This window comes from Lissotriton helveticus, chromosome 11 (assembly GCF_964261635.1).
Source record: "Lissotriton helveticus chromosome 11, aLisHel1.1, whole genome shotgun sequence".
NCBI classification, from domain to species: domain Eukaryota; kingdom Metazoa; phylum Chordata; class Amphibia; order Caudata; family Salamandridae; genus Lissotriton; species Lissotriton helveticus.
The window spans coordinates 34007837-34033554 of NC_136072.1; the positions used below are offsets into that span (position 1 = coordinate 34007837).

Sequence of the window (25718 nt, forward strand, 5' to 3'; positions counted from 1 at the left end):
TCCAGGTGCCTGGATCTTGGTGTATCAGATGGGCAATTTTATGGAGTCTGGTTATAGCTGAATAAACAGACGGCGCGTTATTTGGAATGAAAATGCAGCAACTAGATCCGATGACTCTACAAGCCCCGCCCCTATCGGCCAGTATGACGTCAAGGACGAGACGATTTTGCAAAACGACAAATCTCATAGCAGATTGCTCTTCGGTTAGGTTACCTAGAGCAGAGGCAGTCTCATTTACTACAGCTTCAAGGGTTCTGGTTAACCTACGGATTAGCTTACTATTCTGGACAGGTCCTATAAAGAAAAAGAAACCTCTGTTGAAATCTGTATACTGTTCTAGAGTAGTTTCAGTATAATCGACAATTGGGGACTCCCTTCTATGTCTAATGTGTACTAGATGTGTGTTTCTATGATAATCAGATGGGGCTAGGAAAACTGGTGGCAGTAGGAAGGCAATGTAACAGGTTCCCTCCCAATCGAGGGGCAGACGAATATATGCGGTTTGACCACAAATAAAATAAGAATGACGTGAAGCTTTGAAAATAGATTTCCCACTGTCACTATACTTGACAATAGTAGTACAATCACTATGTCCTACATGTACGGAACCATTATTTCGGACACATAATTCGCCTTTGACTGGTAGTACTGAAATAGCAGGTAAGTCTGGAGTAGTATCAGACTGAACATTCAGGACCATGAAATTCGACGAATAATTACCTAAATTATACACTTCATTTTCTAGATCTAAACCTGTTCGGTGAGGGAGACCTTGCTTGTCTGGAAAACATGTACTGTTAAGAAAAGACATATCTGTTGAGGATGACGTTAACGTGGACCATGCTCCACACGAACCATTATGTGAAAATGGATAAGGAAAAAGTGGCAGAACTCCCTTCGGTGTCTGGAAAGGGGGGAGTCGACCACATACCCAACAATTAGTGGCATTGCTGGTCTGGTGTGAGTAATGTAACATGCGGATAAAGGAGTTATTACGCATAGCGAGGCGGTAGGACAGTTCATGAGGGGGCAGATCACTAAACGTGTGCTCTGCTGTAGCATTAGCAGACTTATTTACATGTGAAACTGGGAAATACAGGAAAAATGCATAACTGGTGCAGGAAATCATAATGCTGAGAAATAATATGAAACATAGAAAAACGATACATCGGATTGAGTTTTGACTAACTCTCTCACTATGGGGGTCTATTTTATACATGTCAGAAACAGTCTAACCGTTTCACCTAGGGGAGGACTTAGACAATCAAACTGACTGACTTATTTTACTAGACCGTAGTTTCTGTTTATACTCCTGTTGTGGAGTTTTCTCTAACAGGGGAGGGGTTGTAGCAATGTCTTTTGCGGGACAGTCCTTGAGAACAATGCTTTGGCAATCCTTCAAATCCTGGGAAATGTTCTTAAAGACGGGTTTCAGTCCATTAAAAAGTTTAACATGAGAAAGGTGCACCCAGCCCTTGCGTCCTTCCAACTTCACGGCTGTACGGGTGGTGAGGAGGACCTGTCGGGGCTCTTTCCATCGAGGCTCCAGCGGACTTGATCTGTCAAAGTTGCGGACCATCACCATGGATCCTGGGACGATTTCATGCGGTGCCACCTCGGTATTGTCTGGAAATGCGGCAGCAACCTGTGAACGACATGAGTTGAGGGCAGACATCAAGGAAGCTAGGTAATCTGTCAGCATATTACTTGAAACATCGGTAATACTTCGGGGTCTAGGAGTACCCCACATGTTTGGGGGGCGGCCGAATACGACCTCATACGGGGACAGACCTGATCTGGAATGTGCGACCATGCGCATATAAAATAAAGCGACTGGCAGAGCTACTAGCCAGTCCACACCTTTTTCTTGACAGACTTTGGCGATGCGGATTTTCAGAGTCTGGTTATGTCTCTCAACGAGACCGGCTGCTTCAGGATGGCGTACACAATGGAACTTCCACTGGTACCCTAACAAAAGGGAAACATGCTTCATGAGTTCAGATGAGAATGGCTGGCCGTTATCAGAATATACGACTCTAGGGAGTCCATAACGAGGGAAGAATTCACGAACCAACTGCTTGGCAGTGGTCGCGGCTGTGTAATCTGGGACTGGATATGCTTCTGTCCACCTGGACAAAGCGCATACAACTACAAGGACATACTTGAAACCTCGACATCGCTCCATCTGAATATAATCCATCTGGAGGACTTCAAAAGGGTGGTCAGGGGGCTGGAAACCACCTTGTTCCACCGGGACACTTTTACCTGGATTGAACTGACAACATATCATACAGGTACGGACTTTCTGCTTAGCTGAAGCTCGTAAATGCTTGTTGAACCAAATGTTCTGGATACTATCTAACATAGCTTTTTCTCCTAAATGTGCTGGACTATGTGCGGTATTGATAATGACTTGAACCATAGAGTCGGGGAGAAACCATGTGGTTCTACCCTTCGTTACCCATCCTTGATCTGTCTGGACCCCTCCTTGTTCGGACCATTTCTTGATTTCATCGGGAGTAGCATGTAACTGGATATCTATGACATCTTGAGTAGGGTCCTTAACTGTCATACATGTAATCGGATCTGGAGTATGTGTCATGTTAACTGGAATGTCTAGAGTCTGTGCTGTAAGCTTGGCTGTGCGATCTGCTAGATCATTACCTTGGGAAATAATGTCAGTGACTTTCGTATGTGCTTTGCATTTCATGATAGCAATGGATGTCGGTAAGTGTATGGCATCTAATAGAGCTTGGATAAGGAGACCATGCTGAATCTTGGTTCCATGAGAAGTCATGAAACCTCTCTCCTGCCAGAGCACTCCAAAGTCATGTACGACTCCAAATGCGTAACGTGAATCTGTGTAAACATTAACTTTCAAGTTCTTGGCGTGTATACAGGCTTGTGTCAGAGCAACTAGCTCTGCTGCTTGAGCGGACAGAGTGTCAATACGGTGTGTTTCAATAACTTCAGTGTCAGTAGTCACTGCATACGCGGCGACTAGTTCTCCTGTACTAGTTCTCATACATGAACCATCCACATAAAGTGTCAGGTCAGGGTCTGGTAACGAAATATCTGTCAGATCTTGTCTTGGCTTTGTCGTAATGTTAACTACTTCCACACAGTCATGTGGGTCAGGATTTGAATTAACTGATGGTAACAGTGTAGCAGGATTCAGGATGTTGCAGCGTCTGATTTCTATGTGTGGCTGGAACAGTGTCAATTCATAACCTGTTAAACGTGCAATTGTCAAGTGCTGAGTCTGTGTTCGGTTCAGAAGAACTTCTACGGAGTGTGGAACTTGTACTGTCAGGGAGTGTCCTAAAACTATGGAATCACTTTGTCTGATAGCTAGTGCTGTGGCTGCAACTGACTTGAGGCACGCAGGCAAAGCCTGGGCTACTGGATCTAATGTGCTAGAAAAATAAGCACAGGGCTTGTTTTGTCCTGCTTGATCTTGTGTGAGAACAGATAATGCTGTACCTTCGCGTTCTGTGACGAAAAGTGTAAAAGGCTTACTGTAGTTCGGTGTGGCTAGAACTGGAGCTTGGCATAGGGCTTTCTTTAACTCGTTGAAACTAAGTATATGTTCAGATGTCCAAGGGAGAACAGTCGATGCGGCTGCCTCCTGTGTCGTTAACTGTATCAGTGGTTTGGCTAGAAATGCATACTGAGGAATCCATTGTCTACAATAAGAAGTAAGGCCGATAAAAGCACGTACCTCCTTCTGGGTCTTGGGCTGAGGAAGACTCGCTATTAACTGGATACGGTCTGGTGTCAACTGCCTACCCCTCTTGGACAGTAAGTGTCCTAAGTATACCACTTGCTGGACACAGAATTGAAGCTTCGAAGGGGACACCTTGTGCCCCATCTCGGCCAGGAAATACAGAACCGTTAGTGACGCTCGCTCGCAGTCACGTTCGGAACGGGCTGTGATCAGTAGATCATCGACGTACTGGAGCAGGGCAGTGTCAGTTGGCATGTGAATGTTGTCTAGTTGTCTTTTAAGTGCTTGACTATAAATACTAGGACTTTCTGTGAAACCTTGAGGAGCTCGTGTGAACATATAGCTCCTTCCATTTAAACAGAATCCGAAAAGAAACTGGCTGTCTGGATGAATTGGAACACTAAAAAATGCATTCTTGAGGTCGATTACTGTAAAGAACGTGGCTTCGGAATCAATGGCTGTCAATAGGGAAGAGATGTCTGGGACAACTGGGTACTGAGGAATAATACATTTATTAAGCTCTCGTAGGTCAATCACTAATCGATATACTGGGGGTGCATTTGGATCAGTACGTTTCATGACTGGAATGATCGGAGAATTGCATACGTTGGAGTCAGTTTCTACAACTACTCCTTGAGCGATGAGCTCGTCAATAATTTTGGATAAGGCTGCTACAGCCTCGGGTGGCAATCTGTACTGTCTGATTCGTGGTAACACTACACCTGGCTTGAGAGTCACACGATAGGGTGTGATTTGCATGTAACCTACATCAGTTGGACCTTGCGCCCATAAATGCTGCGGTACATTAGACAGTCTTGAATCAAAATCTTGTAATACATAGTGACCCTTAAAGTCACGTAGGAACAATCGTATTCCCTCTGGGGAACAGCATATAACTGCACCTAACTCTTTCAGTGTTTTAATGCCTAATAGGTTTTCTGGACATGACTTAGTAAGTAACAGATCAGTAGTGCGGGACAATGGACCTACTTCTAGAGTAACTGGCTTTGAAATCTCATTTACGATAGGTTTTCCTGAAAATCCAAGGGAAACATTTCTTGAGCCTGAGAGCGGAGCCCCTGGAACTTCGGCGTGACTAATTGTGGTCCTACTTGCCCCTGTATCAATCAAAAACTTTCTGTCTTTCCCTAATACTTGACTGTGAACATAGGGACCTTCTTGATCTACAGGTATCTCGATGAGAGGCAAGCCTACCTCCCTCTCTAGGCTGTTTCATGAATACTGCTGGTACTCTGGATACTCAGACTGTGCATACTGGTACATCTGCGATGTAACATGCTGTGTTGCAGCAATAGGCTGCGGTGCTGTAACTATCTGTTGTGCATTCTGTGGCTGAGGAGTCTGTGAAACTTGCTCTTGTCTCGGCGGACGTGGTCTTTCCTTAGTCTTACCAGTAGCTATGTTGTGTTTCAGAACTGCACACTCGTTTATAAAATGACCTGGCTGTTTACAATAGTTGCAGTTCCCTTTAACGGGAGCTGCAGGATGACTGGCTTGATTCGGACCCCTCTTCTGACTGTCTTGAGGAACAGATTGTGCAACTAGTACTTTCATTTTCGTGTCTTTCATACGTTTTCTCTCGTGTTCTTGCTCTTCCCTGATTCTATTCTGGTGGTACTGGAGCATCTGGAGCATCTGGGACGGAGTATTAGCTTGCCAGGTACTTTCGACTTTCAAAACTCGATTTTTAACTTGTGGACTTGAATTCTCGACTAATTTAGTAACAAAAAGGTGAGGGTATGACTCACTACTTGTCTTGAGGCCACTATTGATGCTAAAACATTTTTCAAACCTAGAATAAAAATCACTAATATCTTCCTCTTGTTTCTGTTTACAGGCTGAGATTGCATCCCAGTCTTCTTTTCTCGTTGTCAATAATCTGGGTAAAACTTGAATCAATAATTCTGGTAATTCTTTACATTTATCTCCAAGACCGGTACCTGGTACACGTGACTTATCTTCTGCTTCTAGAACTGTCTAATCTATCTTTTTCTCTCCCACCTCCCATTCTTTTTCCTTTAGCTTTTCATACACCCCTGCGGGCAACAGGACCTTTAACATTTTAATTATATCTGGGTATGTGTATTCTCCCATACGGAGCATGTCTTTTAATTCTCTATGGAACCCTGCTGGATCTTTGTCATGACAGGGAATTAATTTCTTCATTTCGAGGAGTTCCATCTTTGTTATTGGAGTGTATACAAACACTCGTTGCATTTCACCGTCCTCTGTCTTAACTGGATGCACTTCTCGTAACGGGTTCTGTCTTTCTATGTAAAAGGGTTTACTTTCTGGGGGTGAGATATGAACAAAATGCGGGTTCAGGAACGTTCTATATTTGTGGCGCTGTTCTAGAATGACACTAATTAAGTCGTACCTAGGCCTTTCCATCTATACTGGAGTAACTCGTTCAGGATATCGTGTAACGGACCTGGATCAGAGTGCTGACCCTCATACAGAGTAATGAGGTGCTGGATCATATACATACCCACCAGTCGTTGCTCGGCTGGGGGCAATTTCAGAAACATTTGTGCCACTATTTCGTCTGGAAAAGTGGTAGAATCAGTAATCCATCGGACTGCTGATCGGGCTAGTTCCTGTTCATGCATAGTACTTAACTCACTGTAACCGATTCGTGATTTTAGAATGTGATCGGTAGCTTGGAACACTTGTTCTAGGGAACCTTGTTCTGGTGCTGAATGATGGACAGTAGACTTGTGTTCTAGGCGTAAATGGCGATCTGGAAATCTAGATTTTCCTACATACGCTATTCTGGCGGGATTCTCGTCGTCTTCCTCTTCAGGATCAGAGTGACTTTCTTTCTCGCTTACTTGTGCTGCTTTACGTTGTTCGTGTATCTTTATTATTTCTCTACGGATTTTCTTGTACATACTCTCCATGGCACTAATGGTATTGTGCTTACCCTCGGCTATATTATCACTCCACTTTGTCAGGATTTTCATTTCGGCCTGATCTTTAGACGGGTAATCTTGTTCTCTTATTAGACAGTTAATTAAAAACTTTAATATCATACGCTGGATCTCAGCTTTCCTTTGAGACATGGCATCACTAATACTTTCTGGATCATCCCCTGTACGGATGAAACGATATATTCTGTCTAGATCTTCTTTCATATTGGGTAGGGTGACTAGATACTCGGTCACCCTCCTTACGCGTACTGAATATAAAACCATATTATTCTCGCCTGGGACTGGGTCATAGGCACATTCGCCAAGGGCTTGCCTGATTTCTGCGACAGACTTATTACTCTTGGGAGTACGCTGTGATGCTTGAGCATGTAATTCGAGTGCTGATAAACGCTTGCGTGGCGGCGGGGTTTGAGGAGGACCTCCTCCTGCGGCCCCTAGACTAGAATCGTCGACTGATATTCTTCGTGGCGGAGCGGGAAATTGAAATGCTGGCTGGACCGGGGGTACCGTAGCAGGTATTGCATGGGATGCCCCGGTGTCTGGAGAAGCAGGATGTGCCTGATTTACAGGGACTGGCGGAGCGCGAACAGGATTTGCATATTCAGGGACTGTGTCGTCCAGATAGGACGAAATAAAAATATCAGCTGCGGTCGGTTTGTGACGTAGCTTGGTCGGAACTAATGGTGGCGGGAAATTACTGGATGCCTCCGGGGTCGCTTTTGGCAAGCCCTCGGCAAGAAGAGGGTACATACCCTTAATAAGGGCATTCCTCTGTCTGTCTCTCTGTTCAGTTTTGACTTGTTCACCTATCTCGATTAATTCTTTTTCTTGGGCTCGCTCTAAGGATTCTCTACTTAATTCTGACTTTCTGATTTCTTTTTCGGTTCTTTTATGAGCTTCTTTGCGCCATAACTCGATGGCATCTTTCTGTGACTGTCTGGCTTTCTTTTTCCATAATGCCTCTTCTACTCGCATGATGCACTCAGCATCCCATGTACCCGATACGGGCCATCTATACTTTTCTTCTAACTGTTTGGTATACTCTACCCATAAATCTAGATACAATATGGCGCTTATGCCATGTTTCTGATACATAAAGTGACCTGGACTGTCCCTGGGAGGGACGGGAACTGCTGCTTCCAGCAGACCCTTTCTAGTTTTTAACTGACGTAACTTGGAAAATATGGGCATGACTGAACTGTAATCTAGACACAATACAATACACAATGAACACGATACTTATTCCCCATTCATACCACGACATTAAAATACATGAAAAACATTTAAAAATAACAGTTCGAACAGAATACTACCTGGAAATACTGAGAACAGAACACATAAATTTTCTCGAGAACAGAAACTGACTAGAACAGAAACTAGATGCACTGCTGAAACAGTACGAAACTTACCGGTCTCGTAAAGAGACACGTCAGGACCCGCATCCACCGACGTGGACACTTCGTTTGTGGGACTGTGTACCACCAACCCACAGACCAGAGTCAATTAAATTGACCCTGTCTAGATACCACCCCAGTAACGGTACTCACCGGGCAGCAAGAACGGAAGGCCTCAGACTGGACTGGACTGCTACGACGACGGACGACGAACTTCGGACTTCGGACTTCAGTTACGGGTGGACCTCCGGATACCTCGGACCTTGGACTCTTGGCTTGGGCTCTGGTCGGGACTCGCCGCGTTCCTCCACCGTCTCGTCTGGATGCTGGACCGCCTCCTCCGTCTCCTCCGTGGGCCTGAGGGATACTTGAGCAGAAATATCTGCCACTGCGCAGAAGAGTTCCGTCACGACTGCAGAGGGTCAGGGGGTCGGCGTGGCTTCACCGACGCGTGGGGAAAGGGCAAGTCCCTGTTCGGGCGCCATTATGTGGTAAATAAATAAATAATACCTTATTTTTGAGTGCATGAATGAATAACAGATAGCTCAATAAATAAGAGTCAAGATTCGAGGTAGTAGGAGTTCTGCAGGTTTATTACAGCATAAGGACAGGAACAGGACAACCTGCATAGGAATAGGATGGCAGGGCCCAGCAGCTGCTGGGGCTGGATCTGGGATGAGCGCGCTGACCTTTAATAACAATATATGAGCATATATACATAACGCAAACACATAGCATTACATTGCAGTAGGCGTAGCAGTGGGTGGAACAGAAGGCGTGACGCGTAGCAGTCGCGAAAGATAAGGGGGAAAAGAGGTGTAACAGGGCGTATACATAGACATGTGATGCAAACGTAACAGAATATGTCATGAATGGGCGGAAACCATGGAGGGGGCTACCTGAGGAGCCGGGACCTCTAACCTGATGGTGCGCGCAAACTAGCAATGACGTATCACTAGGAGAAGCTGGGGGCTATGAACTCTGTGCTAGGAGCAGAGACTGAAGTCTGGAGGGTCGGAGCGACATGTACCTAAACCCTATCTAGTATCTGATGTTTAGGGAACATGTTGATAGGAACTAGAAGTCAGGAGGGGAAAGGCTGACTTGATTCTAAGACTGGAGCATGCATTATTCTACATGTAGTGCGTGATGAAGAATATGAAGAATATGAAATGACCATTAAATGCAGTATTTCTCTAACGTGGAGACGTGAAGGCTAGACAATGACGGAAACTATTGATGCAGTTCAGTAGCTTAGGAATGCAGGGAAGGAGGGCTGAACTGATAACTGGAATCATAACATAGTCTTGGCAGACTCAGAGACTGAGCCAGGCTGGGCCGGGCACTGCGAGGCAGGAAGTAAGTGAAGGGTCGAGGATACAGGTGGGGGCTGTATCGCTCCTCAGCGAGGCTTCAGGAGACAGGAGCTGAATCTGGTGTCCGGGCCCTTTTGAGGCCTGGAAACGGGGACTTTATAATAGAATAACGTGCACACTGAGAAACGTGGCAACGTAGCTTTACATAGGCCTGATATTCGTATTATTCACGAGGACTGGAAACTAGCATACTAGAGGTGGACACAACTGTAATTGCGTCTTTAATCAAACATGGGGAACGCATATGCATATTTAATCATGCACACATAACATATGATGGATGACACGTAGGGACACAGAACATGGCAAAATTTACTTTTCCACACTTCGACGACAAGGTGAAGGTCACCCTGGCTATGGTGCAAGCAGTGGCTCAGTAAAAAAAAAAAAAAAAAACATCTCGGTGAGTCTGTCCACTGATGCATCTCTGGAAGGATGGGGAGCATTCCTTCAGTACCTGCAGGTCAGCGGTCGGTGAAAATTGCAAGAACAGCTTCACATCATCTGGCTTGGGCTCGGAGCAGTAGGCTTGGTACTACTGGCTTTCCTACCAAGAATTCAGGGAATGTCAGTTCTGGTGAGAACAGACATCCCGACCGCAATGCACTATCTCAACAAGCAGGGAGATACAAGATCCTCTCCCTGTTGTGGGAAGTACAAAAGAAATGGAAGTGGGCTGTCCAACATGGAGTATCTCTAAAGGAGGAACACCTTCCAGGAGATCAGAACGTCAAAGCGGGCACTCTCAGCAGACTAAAATCGACCTGCCACGAGTAGGACATACTGCAGATCATCTTCTTCAATTGGGGAGTTCCAGCAGTGGATCTGTTTGCGACAGATCACAACACAAATTGCCGGATCTTCACAAGTTGGCATCACCAGAGAGGATCTGGGGGAAATGCTTTTTTGATAGCATGGTCAGGCGTCTTTGCCTGAGCCTTTTCTTCGATCCCCCTCCGGCCATATGCTCTCACAAAGATAAAGAAGGAACCGTGCAAAGTAATACTAATATCTCCGTGGTGGCCCAGACAACACTGGTTCACGGAGATGCTCCTGCCGTCTGAGGATCGCCCAATTCGTCTACAACCAATATCATCACTCTTGACAATGTCCCGGGGACAAGTGCTTCATTCGGACCCAAAATCGCTGCACTTAGCGGCCTGGCTCCTGAATATTGCGAATTCCGCATCCTAGATATTTCGGCAGAATACAGAGATATTCTAGCACATGCAAGAGCGGAAACTACAAACAGAGCATATAGGTTGAAATGGAAGAGATTCAGTCTGTGGTGCCAAGAACATAATATTCATCCTCTAAACTCAGAGGCACATCAAATTATTCCATATATTCTGATGTTGGCAAAATCTGGTTGGGCCCATGCTTCTATTAAAGTACACCTGGCGGCAATTTCTCGATATAGACGACTTCCTTGAGTCCATCACTGTGGTCTGAAAGAATTACGAAGTAAATCATGAAGGGGTTGTTTCGGACCAGAAATTCTTATCCGGGAAGCTAGCTCTTCTTAGAGCTCTCATTTCAGCCAGAAGAAGTTGGAGAAATACAGGCTCTCATGATACAAGAACCAATTTTGCAGTTCAAGAAGGACAGGGTTGTCCTCGGGACTAATCTCAAATTCATTCCAAAAGTGCCAACAGATTTCCATCTAAATTAACCACTGGTTCTTAAGCGTTTTTTCCGTCAACAGCAGTGGAAAAAGCTTTTCATTCATCAGATGTTCAACACTGCCTGAAATTCTACGGGCGAAGAACAAGGCCTTTCCGCAAGTCTTCCCAACTATTGGTTGCTTTTAGTGTCCCCAGGAAGTGGTTTCTCCGTTGTAAAAGGGGAATTCCTCGATAGATTTCAAAGACAATACAATATTGTCATCAGGCGGCGGGGAAGCCGTTGAATGCACCTGTTTGTGCACATTCTACAAGAGCAGTGTCCACCTCCACGCTTTAATTGCAGGAGTACCTCTCCAGGATATCTGCAGGACTGCTACCTGGAAGAGTACTCATACCTTCACCAGACATTACTGCCTTCATGCACCTGCAAATAAGATGTGGCAGTGGTGGGGAAGCAGTACTGAGGAACCTTTCCCAGTAATTGTGAGCCCTCTTTTCCATCCCGCCTTCCTTTGTTGGTGATATACGCACATTTTGCCATGATATGTTGTGTTATATGCAATTTGTGAGGATTTCTCTATATGTTTAAATATATATACTAGTAGGCGCATTCCATTGCAGAGATTTGGTTGATGTAGGTTTCGTAATAACAAGATAGGAACACCTACTTTCATTTGGAGTGTATGAGGGGGAAGCCCTGACGGGTTAAGTGAGTGGAGGAATTCTTGGTGATAATGCACGGCGTCTTGTGTATCTAATACTGTATCAATGGAATTATATATTGTGGTTTCACCTGGGAATAGTTGTAGGATGTGTTCATTAATATGATGTACTGCAGAGTTTCGGGCGGCAACTATAGACCTTTCTCAAATCCATGTGTAATCTTTGCTGAGAAGATGCTGGATGTCTGGGTAAACATGTTGTATGAGTTCATGTAGGGTACAGAGACGCTTACCTAAGTTTTGTATGTTGATAAAGCCATTTGTATCAGGTATGTCTCTATTACCCACTTGTAGTAGAAGATCTGCAAATTGTGTATCTCTACCTCCTAAATGTGTCCTCATGTTAGTGCGCAAGGTAATAGATTGTACAGAGTACCATAGGTGTGATGCTTTTAAGCATGCTTTTAGTATATCAGCCCGCGTTCCTCTAGGCACCACAGGAAGACTTTGGCGGAAGTCACCAGCAAACACAAAAGTAACACCTCCCATTATGTTGGATGAATTTCTAATGTCTTTGAGAGTTCTGTCAACTGCCTCAATATGTGAGCGGTGTGTCATTGTACATTCGTCCCACATGATAAGAGACACATTTTGAAGCAGTGTCCCGAAAGGTCCGTTTTTCCGAATAGAGCATGTTGAATCCTTTTCAAAGGAAACTGTTAGAGGTAGTTTAAAGGTAGAAGGTGCTGTTTTCCCAGCTGTTAGCAAAGTGGCAGCTATTCCAGATGAAGCAACAGCTAGAGCCAATTTGCCAGAAGATCGAACTTTGGCAAGTATGAGGTTGATTAGGTAAGTTTTTCCTGTGCCACCGGGGGCATCTATGAACAATAGTTTGCCTTGTTTCTTTTCAACACTATCAACTATGGTGTTGTAGGCGAGTTGTTGACCGGGAACTAAGGGGCCGATTAGGATGGCGGTGAATCCGCACCCTCTGGGCCGGCGGAAGCCACCGCCGGCCTGGAGGATGCAGATTCACCGCCGCGGACATTGGAAACTCCCACCGCCACATTAGGATGGCGTTGGGATCAGCGGCGGACGGCAAGTCCGTCCGCCGCTGATCCGCGGTGTATGCAGGCAAATATGGTGGCCAGCCATATTAGGATGCAGGCTGAAACATGCTTTTCCACGGCGGCTTTTCCGCCGTGGAAAAGCATGTGGTCTTTTGTGTTTGGGGGCCCGTTACGGGCCCCCTGGGTGTCGGGGGGTGGGGGATGCACATGGGGGGTACCTATGGTACCCCCCTGCATTTACATGTACAAAGCGGCAGGCACCGCGTGGTGCCTGCCGCTTTGTGCATGTAAATGCAAAGCATGCATTTTTAACCTTGTGGCTGGTGCTGCTTCAAGCAGCACCCGCCGCAAGGTTAAAGATACGGGATGTGACCGCCCGGGTGGCGCTCACAACCTAATTACAACGGAGGGACCGCTGTTGCCCCTGCAGACGGACCCTCCACCTAGGGGGTGGCGGACGGACGCAGGTCCGTCCGCCATCCTAATAGGCCTCTTAGTTAGGCACGTGTTGAGCAAGGTAGTTATGTAGCTCTGGAATATTGTGTGCGGTAGCGATATTGTGGTATCCAGTTAGGTTAGTTTGGACCGCTGGCGGCAGGCTGAAATCTTGTAAGGACTTCTCGCTTAATAGATACAGTGAGTCTTCAATTTATATAAGTCCTTGGTTTATGATTTCATTGTTGATTGGCATACAGTCATTATGAGAGTGTTGATGCGTTCGGTGTAGTAAATCCTCACATAGATCATTTTTAAATCCTTCCCATAAAGCCTTCGGGTCAGATGGTTGACAAAAAAGCTAAATGGTTACAAACAATTCCCTGAGTTTAGATGGAGATTCAGAAAGTGCCGCATCAGCTAACGTATGTTTCCAATGTTCGTCGTCTTCAATAAGACCTAGTTGTTTACAGGCAGTCTGATAGCTTGGCATTAGTTGACCGTTAAAACTCAATTGACTGACAAAATCAGTAGGCCAACGAACATACTGCAAAAGAATCCTTAAATGGAAACATTCAGATTGGTTTGGGTGAATACTGTACATCCTACCAAGAGCAGAATCTTCCCTAACCCCAGGGTGACCTAGTACCTCATGGCTGCGTTTCCGACGTGTAAAGGTAGAATGAGCCCAAGTGTAATACTGTGGAACCTCGTGGTATAGTAATGTCTTGACAAATTCGTCATAGCCATATAACTGGAAGAATGCGGCAAGGGTTGTTGCTGGGGGGGTTTGTGCTATGTGTCTAATGTTAGCGTCAGTAAAATATACTCGTTGACCATTAGGTAGATGTACGGCCAATGTGTTGCAGTGGGATGCCTTTCATGAATGTGAAACTCAAGAAGCCTCCACACGGCTTCGGAAGTGCTAATATACTGGCCATTGACATACGTTTCTATCTCATTGTGTTTGTTTTGTATAGTAGCAGGTGCCTGATCTGAGTCTTTGTTGATATATTTGCATATATATTAATTAGCTTTAAGGGATTGGCAGTATTCTATATTAATGTGTGCATTAAAGCTGCGACACAGTACAGGTGAATATGGAACTACCCACTGATTATTTACAGTGATCTCCTCTCCTCTGACAGTGATAGTGACAGTATGGCCACTATGCTCTGGGCTTCTCCTACGTTAAACGGGATACCCATTAACACCTGTTTCCGTCTCATTTGTAAGAGTCCTTGGGTATTTCTTACTACAAATACCGTACTTCATACAGGGTGAATGAATGTTGTGTTCCCCACATGGGCCATGAAGCATGTTTCTTTTGACTATTTGAAATAGTAGTTGATCATTGACAGGATCAGGCAGCTTGGTAGATATGATTAGATCTACTTCGTCTGGCTGTATTTTACGTTCAAGCCACAACAAAATGTGTACGTGCGGCAGTCCTCTTTTTTTCATTCGAGAGTAAAAATATAAGCTTTACTGGTACCAAAAATTCCTTTTTGGGTCAGCAGCTTCATGAGTGCTTTGACCTTTAAATTGAAGACACGCTCTACGATGTCATGTTTATCGCAGGATCTTTGTTTAGCGAATAAGTGACGTTTAATTTCTGGCCATTCAGGATTGCAGGTGAAGGTGATAAACAAATCGGGTCTCCCATATGGCCTGACGTATGTCATGGCATCCTGTGTCTTTTCATGCATGTACCTGGGTGAGCCAGTGAATGTAGATGGCAATATAAAGTGTTGTCCTATATCTGATAACGATACGTGCTGATCCTGATTAACCGCATCCTTTAAATGGATGTACTTATCTGCGCGTAGTTGTGTTTGATTCCGACGTATAAAATCCAGTCTTTCCGTAATCATCTTTGCCATCATATCCACAATGTATTGATTAAATAGATTACGGAACCAAGGCAAGGTATTGAAAGCTCCTGATCTAACTATGAGGGTATACGCATAGTACTGCATGCATGTGATCGTTTTCTGAGAAAGCGAAAGGTTTTGGGGTATATTTAGACAATAACCATCCTCCCCTCTTGTGAATAGAATTGGGTACTGTAAAGGATCATATGATCAATGTAATTCTGACACTCTACGTATTAGCCCGTCTCGAGTATGTAATATGATGTCGGGGGGCCCTTTGTTCTCATTTATTAAAAGAACAGCAACCTCATCTGTGGTAGGTGCATTGTACCTCCCTTGATGTGTATTTGGTGGATGTTGATCAGCGTGGATAATGAGGTGCAAGTCTTCCTTCTGTATATTCATCTCATAGTTGTACTTCAGGGACTGAATGTAAGTGTTATGTGTGTATAATGTGTCCGGTAGTATTTGAATAAGCTGTCTGTTTTAATTTGGCAGCATGTGTGACCGTGTGTCGAGTTGATGTTGTTGAGATAGGAAATATATTTGCAGAAATTGGGCCAGTTTGCCTTCCTGCGGAAGTAGACTGACAATTAAATGGTATAACTGGCCATGGATTTTAAAGGTAGGCATAAAATTCCCTTCCCTTACTTCATTAGCCCCAAAGGATGTCATTTGGAAGAGAGTACTGTAGCGGCGTGTGTTATTTAAGAAATGATTAGAAAGGGGGTGAGTCCCATTGAGTAGTTGCGTAATGAGTATTGGCGGTTCCTCAATGTTGCTTACACTTACTTTTCCTGAGGAGCAGCAAAGTCCTTGAGGTTCAGCCTTCCATTTAAGTGCATTGCATTTGTTGCAGACCTTGTCCATGTTTCCAATCTTGATATCTGTATGGTTGATGTAGCCGCAAAGTGGGTTGTATTGGAAGGCGTATCTTATTGTGTGTTGAAAGCGAGGATGAATTGGTAGAGGGAATTGTGGCTGTTGCTGGTGACATAGTACTGGGGCATCTGTAATAGTGTGTGTTACATTGATGTGTTGTGTGTTGTGCACCTCAAGCAAAGTGGATGGTATGTCTGGTACCAGGTTGTCTGAGTAAGGCTCTGTATAACTTGAAGATGGGATGCATGCATTCCTGTTAGCAAGCCAGTGAGAACGCCGCAGAGTTTGTTCTGTGCAAACAGCAGACATAGAGGGTGCAGTAATGTGATCTAGAAATAGGTAATTGTGGTTTTTGCTACTGTGTAAGCGTAGTATCTTTTGTGCACGTGTTTTAGATGTTGTCCTGGATAGTTGTGACTTTCTTTTACCATGTTTGGTTTATCCTCGGAGTAGTATTGTAAATGTGAATTATAAAGACTTCAAGGGTGCTATTCTGTATTCCAGCATTTTGGTAACTGAGTCAAATGACAAAGAATCGAGGGATAAAGTAGCACAATGGTCATACTCCCATGTTCACACATTGTGGGCATTGTGGTGCAACATGTAAATAGTAATAGTCACGCTTTGTACTTGTGGCAGTTGTTAGGAGTAGCAGTGCGACACACAATAAAATAGTGGCTATAGTCTCCCCCTCAGTGGGCAATCGAAATCCCTTGTAAGTGGCGTCCTGTGTGCTTCCTGAAGCCCAAGCTGCATTGGCCTGACTATGTCGATAAAAGCATGAAAGGTTAATGAGCCCACAAAGAAAGTTCGTTGTAGCGGCTGCTGTACCTAAGGCATTAGGGTTAGTAGTTGATGAACAATATGTACTTGTTGTGAAGATTAACCCTGAGCCGACTGATGTCGGTTACCGACCCCCATCGCCGGTGTCTTCATTGCCTAGGCCTCGACCATGATGACAATGCCTGTTCCGACTGTCGAGCTCTGACGTCGAAGGCTAGGCAGGAGCGGTCCCTGCAAGCGGCTTCAGCTCCGGCAGTCGGCCCCTAGCCGCTCGAGGTCCCGGTCCGCGAGGAGGTCGAGGGACCGGTCGCGGGGTCGGAGCCACCATGGCTCCGGGAGTCGTCCACGGTCTTCCGGCTCCTGAGGTAAACACAAGAAGTCGAAGAGATGTCATCGCTCTTCCGACTCCCCCGACGCTCGTGTGACGCGGCCGGGGTTTTGGACGACACCGCTCGTGCGGCTCCACCAGAGCCGCGGGCGTCACGGCCTGCTCCATACCCGACGGTCCCTGGGCAGCACGTGATGTCGGAGGAGATCGAGGCCTTCCTCACGGCCATGAGGACGCTCACTTCTCCGTCGGGTTCCGCGGCGCCTTCGGGCTCTGCGGCCCCGCCTGGGAGTCCCAGCGGGTTGGGTGCTTTGGCCCCGACGCCGTCGGGTGCTTCGGTCCCGGCGCCGCAGGCTCCCGCAGGACCCAGATTCCGGATCCGGGTAGCCGCAGGTCGACCTCACGACCTCGCCGGCGCCGGCCCGTAGGATGTTGCCCCTGGCACCGCCTTCGGGCGGCGCCGTCCCCGATCCCTCCCTCGATTCGGGTCCGGCGCCGGACCGGCGCCGCTCGGCACCATATCTGACACCGATGGGAGATTTCTACTTCTATGACCCGGCCCCATCCTTTGGTCCAGAATATCAGGAGATGGGTGGTGAGGGGGATTGGGAGGGGTCTGAAGACCCTCTGGCATGGGAGTGTCAGTCTTACCAGGACTGGTCAGGTGAGCTAGGGCACGCCAGTGGTCTGGATACCTCGCCAGACACTGGTTTTGTCTCCCCTCTTACCGTGGCTACGGAGGAGGGGGCTGCTTATAGTGTGGTGTTGACGCGGGCAGCCAAGGCCTTACACCTTGAGCTCCCCGTCGCGGCCGTGAGGACTAACCTCCTCACTGAGGTTCTTAAACCACAGGCAAGCTCGGCAGAGCCTCTGCTGCTGTTTAATGAGGCCTTGTCTGACGTTCTTCTGGGCATCTGGTCCAGGCCCGCTACAGGTCAGCCTGTAGATAGGAATGTGGCCAGACGCCATCGCCCGGCTCCGGGCGACCCTGCTTTCCTGTCCACCCACCCCACCCCTGAGAGCCTGGTCATCCAGGCCTCTAACTCCCAGACTGCATTCCCGATGGCTCCTCCGATCGGGAATCCAAGAGGTATGAGCAGTACGGAAAAAAAGTATTCTCATCCTTGAGTTTGGGACTGCAGTCAGTCAACACCGCATGCCTCTTGGGCCGCTACACCCACTCTCTGTAGGACACAGTTGCGGACATGCTGCCACAATGTCCGGAGGAGGTCCGGACTAAACTCACCCAAGCCCTTGCGGAGGGTCGAGATGCGGCACGGTACTCCATCCGGTGTGGGCTGGATACCATGGACTCACTGGGCAGAGCGATGGCAACGACAGTGGCGATTCGTCGCCACGCCTGGTTGAGGTCCGCCAACTTCTCGGCTGATGTCCAGAACACACTTATGGACATGCCGTTTGATGGCCGTTGCATCTTTGGCGACAAGGCAGACCATGCGCTGGAGCGCTTTAAGGACTCCAGGGCTACGGCCAAGTCCTTGGGCCTCTCGGCCCAGCGTCAGCAAACGGGTGCCTTTCGCTCCTTTCGTGGTCAAGGAAGGGGCGCTCCCACACGTGCTGCCCGCCACGCACCGCAGCCTATCATCCAGCACAGTGGCGGCCGTGGAAACCGTTGTGGCGGCGGTCAGGGACAACGGCACGGCCAGTCCACACCTGCCCCTGCAGCATCCGCCTCGAAACCTTCCTAGTCCAAGCTTTCAGGCCCATGTGACGCCAGTGGGGGGCAGGGTTCGCCATCACCACCTCCACTGGCGCACTGTTACATCAGACAGGTGGGTGCTGCAAATCGTTCGAAAGGGCTACTCCCTCCCCTTCGAGGCGACCCCTCCAGTCATGCCACCACAGTACCACCGCGTGTTGGGGATCACTTGGCTCTTCTCAGAGAGGAAGTTACGGCCCTCTTGGCCAAGGAGGCCATTGAGCGCGTTCCTGGGTCAGAAGTAAGGTGTGGTTGTTACTCCCACTACTTTCTGGTACCCAAGAAGGGCACAGGGGTCCTATGCCCTACCTTGGACCTACGGAACGTCAACGGCTTCCTCAGGCAGGAGAAGTTCAAGATGCTGACACTAGCTCAGGTCCTAGCTGCCCTGGACCCGGGAGACTGGATGGTAGCGTTGGACTTGCAAGATGCTTATTTTCATATCCCCCTCCTGCCGGCCCACCGGCGTTACCTGCGGTTCACGGTAGGCCACAAGCATTTTCAGTTTACCGTGCTCCCCTAAGGCCTTAGCAGCGCCTCACGGGTGTTCACGAAAGTGATGGCGGTGGTCGCAGCTCATCTGCGCAGGTTAGGGGTTTCAGTCTTCCCCTACCTCAACGACTGGTTGTTGAAGGCGGGCTCGCCCCAGACAGTCGTCAGTCACCTCCAGACTATGGCCGACCTCCTGCACCTGCTGGGATTCTCCATCAATGTGCTGAAGTCACACCTGTGCCCCTCTCAGAAGCTCCTCTTCATCGGAGCGGTTCTCGACTCAGCGAAGTTTCGGGTTTATCCTCCCGAACAGCGGGTTTGGGATATTCAGGCTATGATTCCGATCTTTCAGCCGTCATCCCGAGTCTCTGTCAGGTTGACGCTGCGGCTTCTGGGGCTGATGGCCTCCTGCATCTTTCTGGTGCATCACGCCAGGTGGCGGATGCGGGCTCTGCAGTGAACCTGAAGTTTCAGTGGGCCCAGCATCAGGGCAACTTGTCCGACCATGTCTTGATCTCGGAGGGCCCTGCAAGACAGTTGCAGTGTTGGCTCACGGACCGCGATTGGGTGAGCGGCAGATCCCTCCCCCTACCCCAACCGGAGCACGTAGATGTGACGGATGCGTCCCTCCAGGGCTGGAGGGGCCACATGGGAGAGGCGGAGATCAGAGGACTCTGGTCTCCGGCGGAGTCCCAGCTCCATATCAACCTTCTGGAGTTGCAGGTGATCCAACTTGCACTGAAGGCATTCCTCCCCTCTGTCCGGGGGAGTGTAGTGCAGGTGTTCACGGACAAGACCACCGCCATGTGGTACTGCAACAAACAGGGCAGGGTGGGGTCGTGGACCCTATGCCAGGAGGCCCTGCGCCTCTGGCAGTGGCTGGAACATCAGGGCGTGACCCTGGTGGTTCAACACCTGGCAGGTTCTCTGAACGCCAGGGTGGACTAACTCAGCTGTCGGTGCATGATGGATCACAAATGGCGTCTGAACTTGGACGTGGTGCAAGGCGTCTTTCAGCAGTGGGGAGAGCCTTGGTTAGATCTATTCGCCACCGAAGAGAACGCGCAATGTCATCAGTTCTGTGCGTTGGAATTTCCAAGGCGGCACTCGCTCTGCAACGTTTTTCGTCGCAAGTGGAGCTGCGGTCTGTTGTACGCCTTTCCGCCTATACCACTTCTGCCCAGAGTGCTGAAGAAGATCAGGCACGGCAGACCTCAAGTTATCCTTGTGGCTCTGGACTGGGCACAAAGGTACTGGTATTCCGAGCTACTCAGTATGTCTGTCGGTCCCCCGATTCGTCTGTCTCTTCAGGAGGACTTTCTGTCGCAGCAGCAGGGGACGGTCCTCCACCCGAACCTGTCCAGTATCCACCTCCATGCTTGGAGATTGAGCGGCGACAGTTGAGGCCATTTGACTTGCCTCCTGTAGTTGATACTGTGATTCTGGCAGCCAGGCGTCCCTCCACAAAATCAGTATATGCCTGCAGGTGGAACACATTTGTGGCATGGTGCACAGCAAAGGCTTTGGATACTCTCTCTGCACCCCTTTCTGAGGTTCTCCTCTTCCTTCTTTCTCTTGCCCAGCAGGGCTCTGCTCTGGGCACTATCAAGGGCTACCTTTCAGCCCTTTCAGCCTTTTTAAGGCTACCTGATCAGCCATCTTTGTTCAAGTCCCCAATTGTAAATAGGTTTTTGAAGGGCATCACACACATGTTCCCTCCTGTTCCATTCGTGATGCCTCAGTGGGACTTGAACCTTGTACTTACTTATTTGATGTGCGCTCCCTTTGAGCCACTTCATAACTGTCCTCTCCGCCTTCTTACTCTGGAGACTGCTTTCCTGGTTGCCATCACCTCTGCCAGGAGGGTGAGTGAGCTCCAGGCTCTTTCTTCTAAACTTCCTTTCATTTCTGTCCATCCGGACAAAGTTGTGTTGCGGACAAGACCCTTTTTCCTGCCCAAGGTAGTCACAGCCTTCCACATCGGGCAGTCCATCACCTTGCCCACCTTCTTTCCGCCTCCGCATCCCTCGAAAGAGGAAGAGAGGCTCCACCGTCTGGACCCAAAACGTGCGCTCTCCTTCTATCTGGATCGCACTCGCCAGTTCCGGGTGGATGACCAACTCTTTGTTGGTTACGTGTGCGCTAAGAAAGGTCGGGCGGTGCACAAGCGGACCATCTCTCTGTGGGTCGTCTTGTGCATCAAGGTATGCTACTCCTTGGCTAAGAAGGAGCCTCCTTTTGGGCTGAGGGCCCATTCCACTCAGGCCACGGCGGCTACTACTGCCCTGGGCCGGGGAGTCCCCTTGCAGGACATATGTCAGGCAGCTACGTCGGCCTCGCTGCACACGTTTGCAAGACACTACTGCCTGGACAGCCAAGTCCGGAGGGATGGCTTCTTTGGCCGTTCCGTCCTCCAGGAATTTCTGGTGTGATTATTGGTTCGCAGACCCACCACCGGGGTTGGTATTGCTGGGGTATCTATTCTAAGGTAAGGAATCTAATACTAACCTGTTTCTTTCAGATGCACAAGTTACTTACCTTCGGTAACGATATATCTGTAAGAAACAGTCGTTAGTATTAGATTCCTTACCGACCCACCCATCCTCCCAGTTCTGCGAACCGATATCTAGGGTTAAGGTCATCCCCTTTCAGGGCCCTAGTTTCAAGTCACCAGTGTTGGTTTTTATCATGGCTCTGCGTTTCTGGCGCGGAAAAGCTGTGTATAAGAACTGACGTCAGCGCGCGAGGGCGGCGTCTAAGTACTCCGGCAACATCATTCCGGCGCCCACGACGCCCACGACGGACGCGGAGCTGCAGACGACGCCTACCGACGCGCAAGGGTACTGCTACGCAAATGTTTTCGGATCCAGTCTGATGCCTGGGGATATTCTAAGGTAAGGAAACTAATACTAACTATTGTTGGTAAGTAACTTGTGCTTATGGGTTGCAAAAGGAAAATGGGCCTAGGCCTCTTTTCACGTTGCTATACTACTAAGCATTGCTTTTTTATGTACCGGAGACTCCCGTCTCGAAGACGGGGAATGATTCAGGCATGTGAATCTATGAAAGCTTCCAATACTGGAGAACTACAGTTACAGGTAAGTAACTTGTTTTCTTATCATGTGGGGAGAGGTAACACATCCCAGCCCTTTCTTTGTTTTCTCCTTGGTGGGCTCTGGAGGCCAATACCTGCTTGAGATGATGAGTTGTCATGAGTTACGTAATACCGAGAAGAAATGCTATCTTCTATGTATTCGAACTTTGAATGTGAGAGAACTGAACACTTCCTCATTGAGGAGGAAGCACTAAATGTGGTGAAAAACCCCCATGTCTCCTTATATCTTGTTTTACAGGTAAAAACGCACAGACTGTAGCAGAGAAAAACAGGAAGCCACACAACCTGATGATGGAAGACTTTTTACTTGCAGTCTGGAGTCTTGCAGTTAGAATAAAAATATGCGATGAAAACCATGCCCTGCGTTGTCTGAATTTGAGAAACAACTTCCATACTTCACCATATTTACTGTGTGGCCAGATCAATGTTTTCTCTTGTTTTTGGCTGTAGTTAGTGGTCTGTTCTGTCTTTTTCTTGACATTTAAGCTTTGTAAAAAATTAATAGAGTGAAATTCTGTGTGGGCCAATTATCAAAAAGTGCCATTCACGGGGGCCACCTGTTTTTTTAGACCCTGGTAGGCTGGGAATTGTAGTTTTACTTTCCACACTGGAGGTATGCAGCCTGATTCATCAAGCCGAATTGCGCTCGCAAAGGGCCAGAATCTGAGAATCTGGCCCTTTGCGAGCGCAATTTTTGCATTTGGGATTCATCATCCCAAATGCAAAAATCGGTATTTGCTAATTCGCTAAATTGCGAGGAATTACATTTAAGGAATCTCTATTTAAGATTCCTTAAATGCAATTCATCAACCATTTTTAAAATGCTAATTCGCAATTTCGGGCCGCTATTTACCGAGAGGTCAGACCTCTCGGTAAATAGCAAAAACTTAGAAAAATGCTTTTAAAAGCATTTTTCTAAGTTGCATGTTGCACACACACATGTCCTTTGGACATGTGTGTGCGCAACACCTGTTTCAATTTGCATTTAAGGGGTGCTACAGGGTGTCCTTTGGACACCCCTGGCACCCTTTAAATCGCTATCTTATTTACGATTAGCTAATTGCTAATCGCAAATAAGGAATACTCCCCAATCATTCCTATGGGCCTTTTGGCCCATAGGAATGAATGGGGAGTTTTTCCTTATTTGCGATTAGCAATTAGCTACTCGCAAATAAGGAATGTGTAGGAATCGCTATTTATTTAGCAATTCCTACATGAATACCGTTTTGCGAGTCCTTAATAGCGATTCGCTATGAATCGCTATTAGGGGCTCGTAAAACGGCCCGTTGATGAATAAGGCTGCTGGTCTGTAAAGGACTCATCCTGCAAAGAGCAATTGAGCAACAAGAATTCGCAAAGTTAGTAGCAGGTGAAAACATTGCCAGACAACAGGTCTGGCGTGTAACTGAACTACAAACCAAATCTATCAGTGTTCACAGAGATAGCTCATTGTGCATGCTTAGCCCACTATTTACAGTTTTCGTTATCTGCACCTGCGAAAGACATATGCTGTAAATTAATAGAAAAACACAAGAACGTCGGACAACTGAGACCTCCAACTGCCCCTTACAGTTTTGAAAAGCTGTAATCTGTTCTTTCCTGGTGCAGGTTGCAGTACCACAGGCTTTGGTTGGCGGTCCCTCAGATTACACACAAGTCCCTGCAGTACCTTAGGCCATTACTAGAGGTCCCACAGAAGGTTTCTACTGCCCCACAAATCTCAGGGTACCAAAGAATCATCAACACATTCAACATATTGGCACAACTGATGCCCTTTAATGTTTACTCAAGGCAAAAACTATTTGGAGCATGCCATGTCATAGAGAGGGCCTGACCCTAACATTTGAATGCACATTTGCACTTTCATTTTCTCACCTCAAAGGACGTGGAGGAAGCAAGGGGTAAAAAGAAGAATGTAAAGAAGAAACCATGGAGGGTCATACAAAAGGAAGTTAAAGGATGGGGAAAATGTAAGGATAGAGAGGTGCAAGAAGGAACGAAGTGATGGGGGAGAAGGGAGAATGTAGAAAAATAACTCAGAATACCAGGAAAGGAAGCAGGGCTAATATAAAGAAGGACAGGAGGCACACATATAACACAGAAAGAAGAGTTGAATGAGAAATCTAATTCTAATAAAGGAGAATATTTAACCGACAAATGAACTTTCAGGTTACTAAAGGAAGGCCCCAGGTATTAACAATTAGATTGGAGGACAACAGAACTCACACGACTTCAGGGATAAAGCAAGAAACAGATACCATGCTATTTACATAGGGTGAAGGAGAGAGTGGCAGGGATGATTGTTGCTACCGAATAGGACAACGGACTTTCCTCTGCTACTGTTAAGAATATCCTCAGCACTCTATAAAGAAGAAGTTGGTCTTTTCACCATCAAATAAGGAGACAAAGACAAATGCCCTTCCTGGGTCTTTGTTTCCAGATCAGGTGTACCTTGTTGCATACGATGTGTGATAGATTGGGGAAAATATATGATTAAAAAATACAAACATATTTTATAGTTCGCATTTCCTTACAATAGATTTATATAGTGAAATTAACAGAGATAAATACTGCAATATCCAGATTGTCTTCTGTGCAAGGTGCAGATCTAAGTCGGTCTCCAGAGTTACTCTGGATTCCCCAGCGAATTAAAGCTACATTATTGCAGCCCTAAATTACTAACAGCCTGATTCATGCAAGCAAAATTGCGACCGCAATAGCTGCGAAAATGCTATTGCGGGCGCAATTTCCCTAATCGGCATTCACCATGAAAATAGCGAAATCTCAAACAAAAAATAGCGAATTCGCAAATAGATTCGCAGAATCCCGGCAGGAGTGCGACAAACCACGGATTCTGCGAAAAAAATTGCGAATTCGCTATACAATCGCAATCGGTAATCATGAAAAATCGCAAATAGCGAAAAAAAAACAAATCGCTGTTTGCGAGGCGCAAATTAAGGACAACCCAAAGCAGGTGGTAACCATAAAAGCCATTGGAATTTTTTTTTAAAAAACCGTTGGCCAATCAGGAACAGGTGCAGGCCTGACCAAACACACATAAGGAGAATCAGCAGCAGCAGTTGGAGTCTCACAATGCCAGGAATGTACATGGTGGTCAGGCGGCGAAGGCTACAGCGAGCAGCACGGAGGAGACGCAGAATCCAGGACAGGATATTCCGCCAGCGGGTCACCCTGCTGGGCCAAACCAGAGAGCAGATATATGCAAAGTACCGCCTGAATGGGGAAATGATAATCCAGCTAATACAGGACCTTGACCCCCTGAT

General features: G+C 47.2%; 1 protein-coding gene across 1 annotated transcript in view; it reads left to right on the top strand.

Annotated features, from left to right (window-relative positions):
- Positions 1-22789, top strand: part of LOC144790640 (uncharacterized) — a 552900-nt gene extending 530111 nt beyond the window's left edge. Inside the window, exon 31 of the mRNA XM_078665372.1 lies at positions 22673-22789. Coding sequence (XP_078521498.1) covers positions 22673-22693 — 21 coding nt within the window. The 3' untranslated portion in view covers positions 22694-22789. The remainder of the gene's footprint in view (positions 1-22672) is intronic.
- The last annotated feature ends 2929 nt before the right edge of the window (positions 22790-25718 follow it).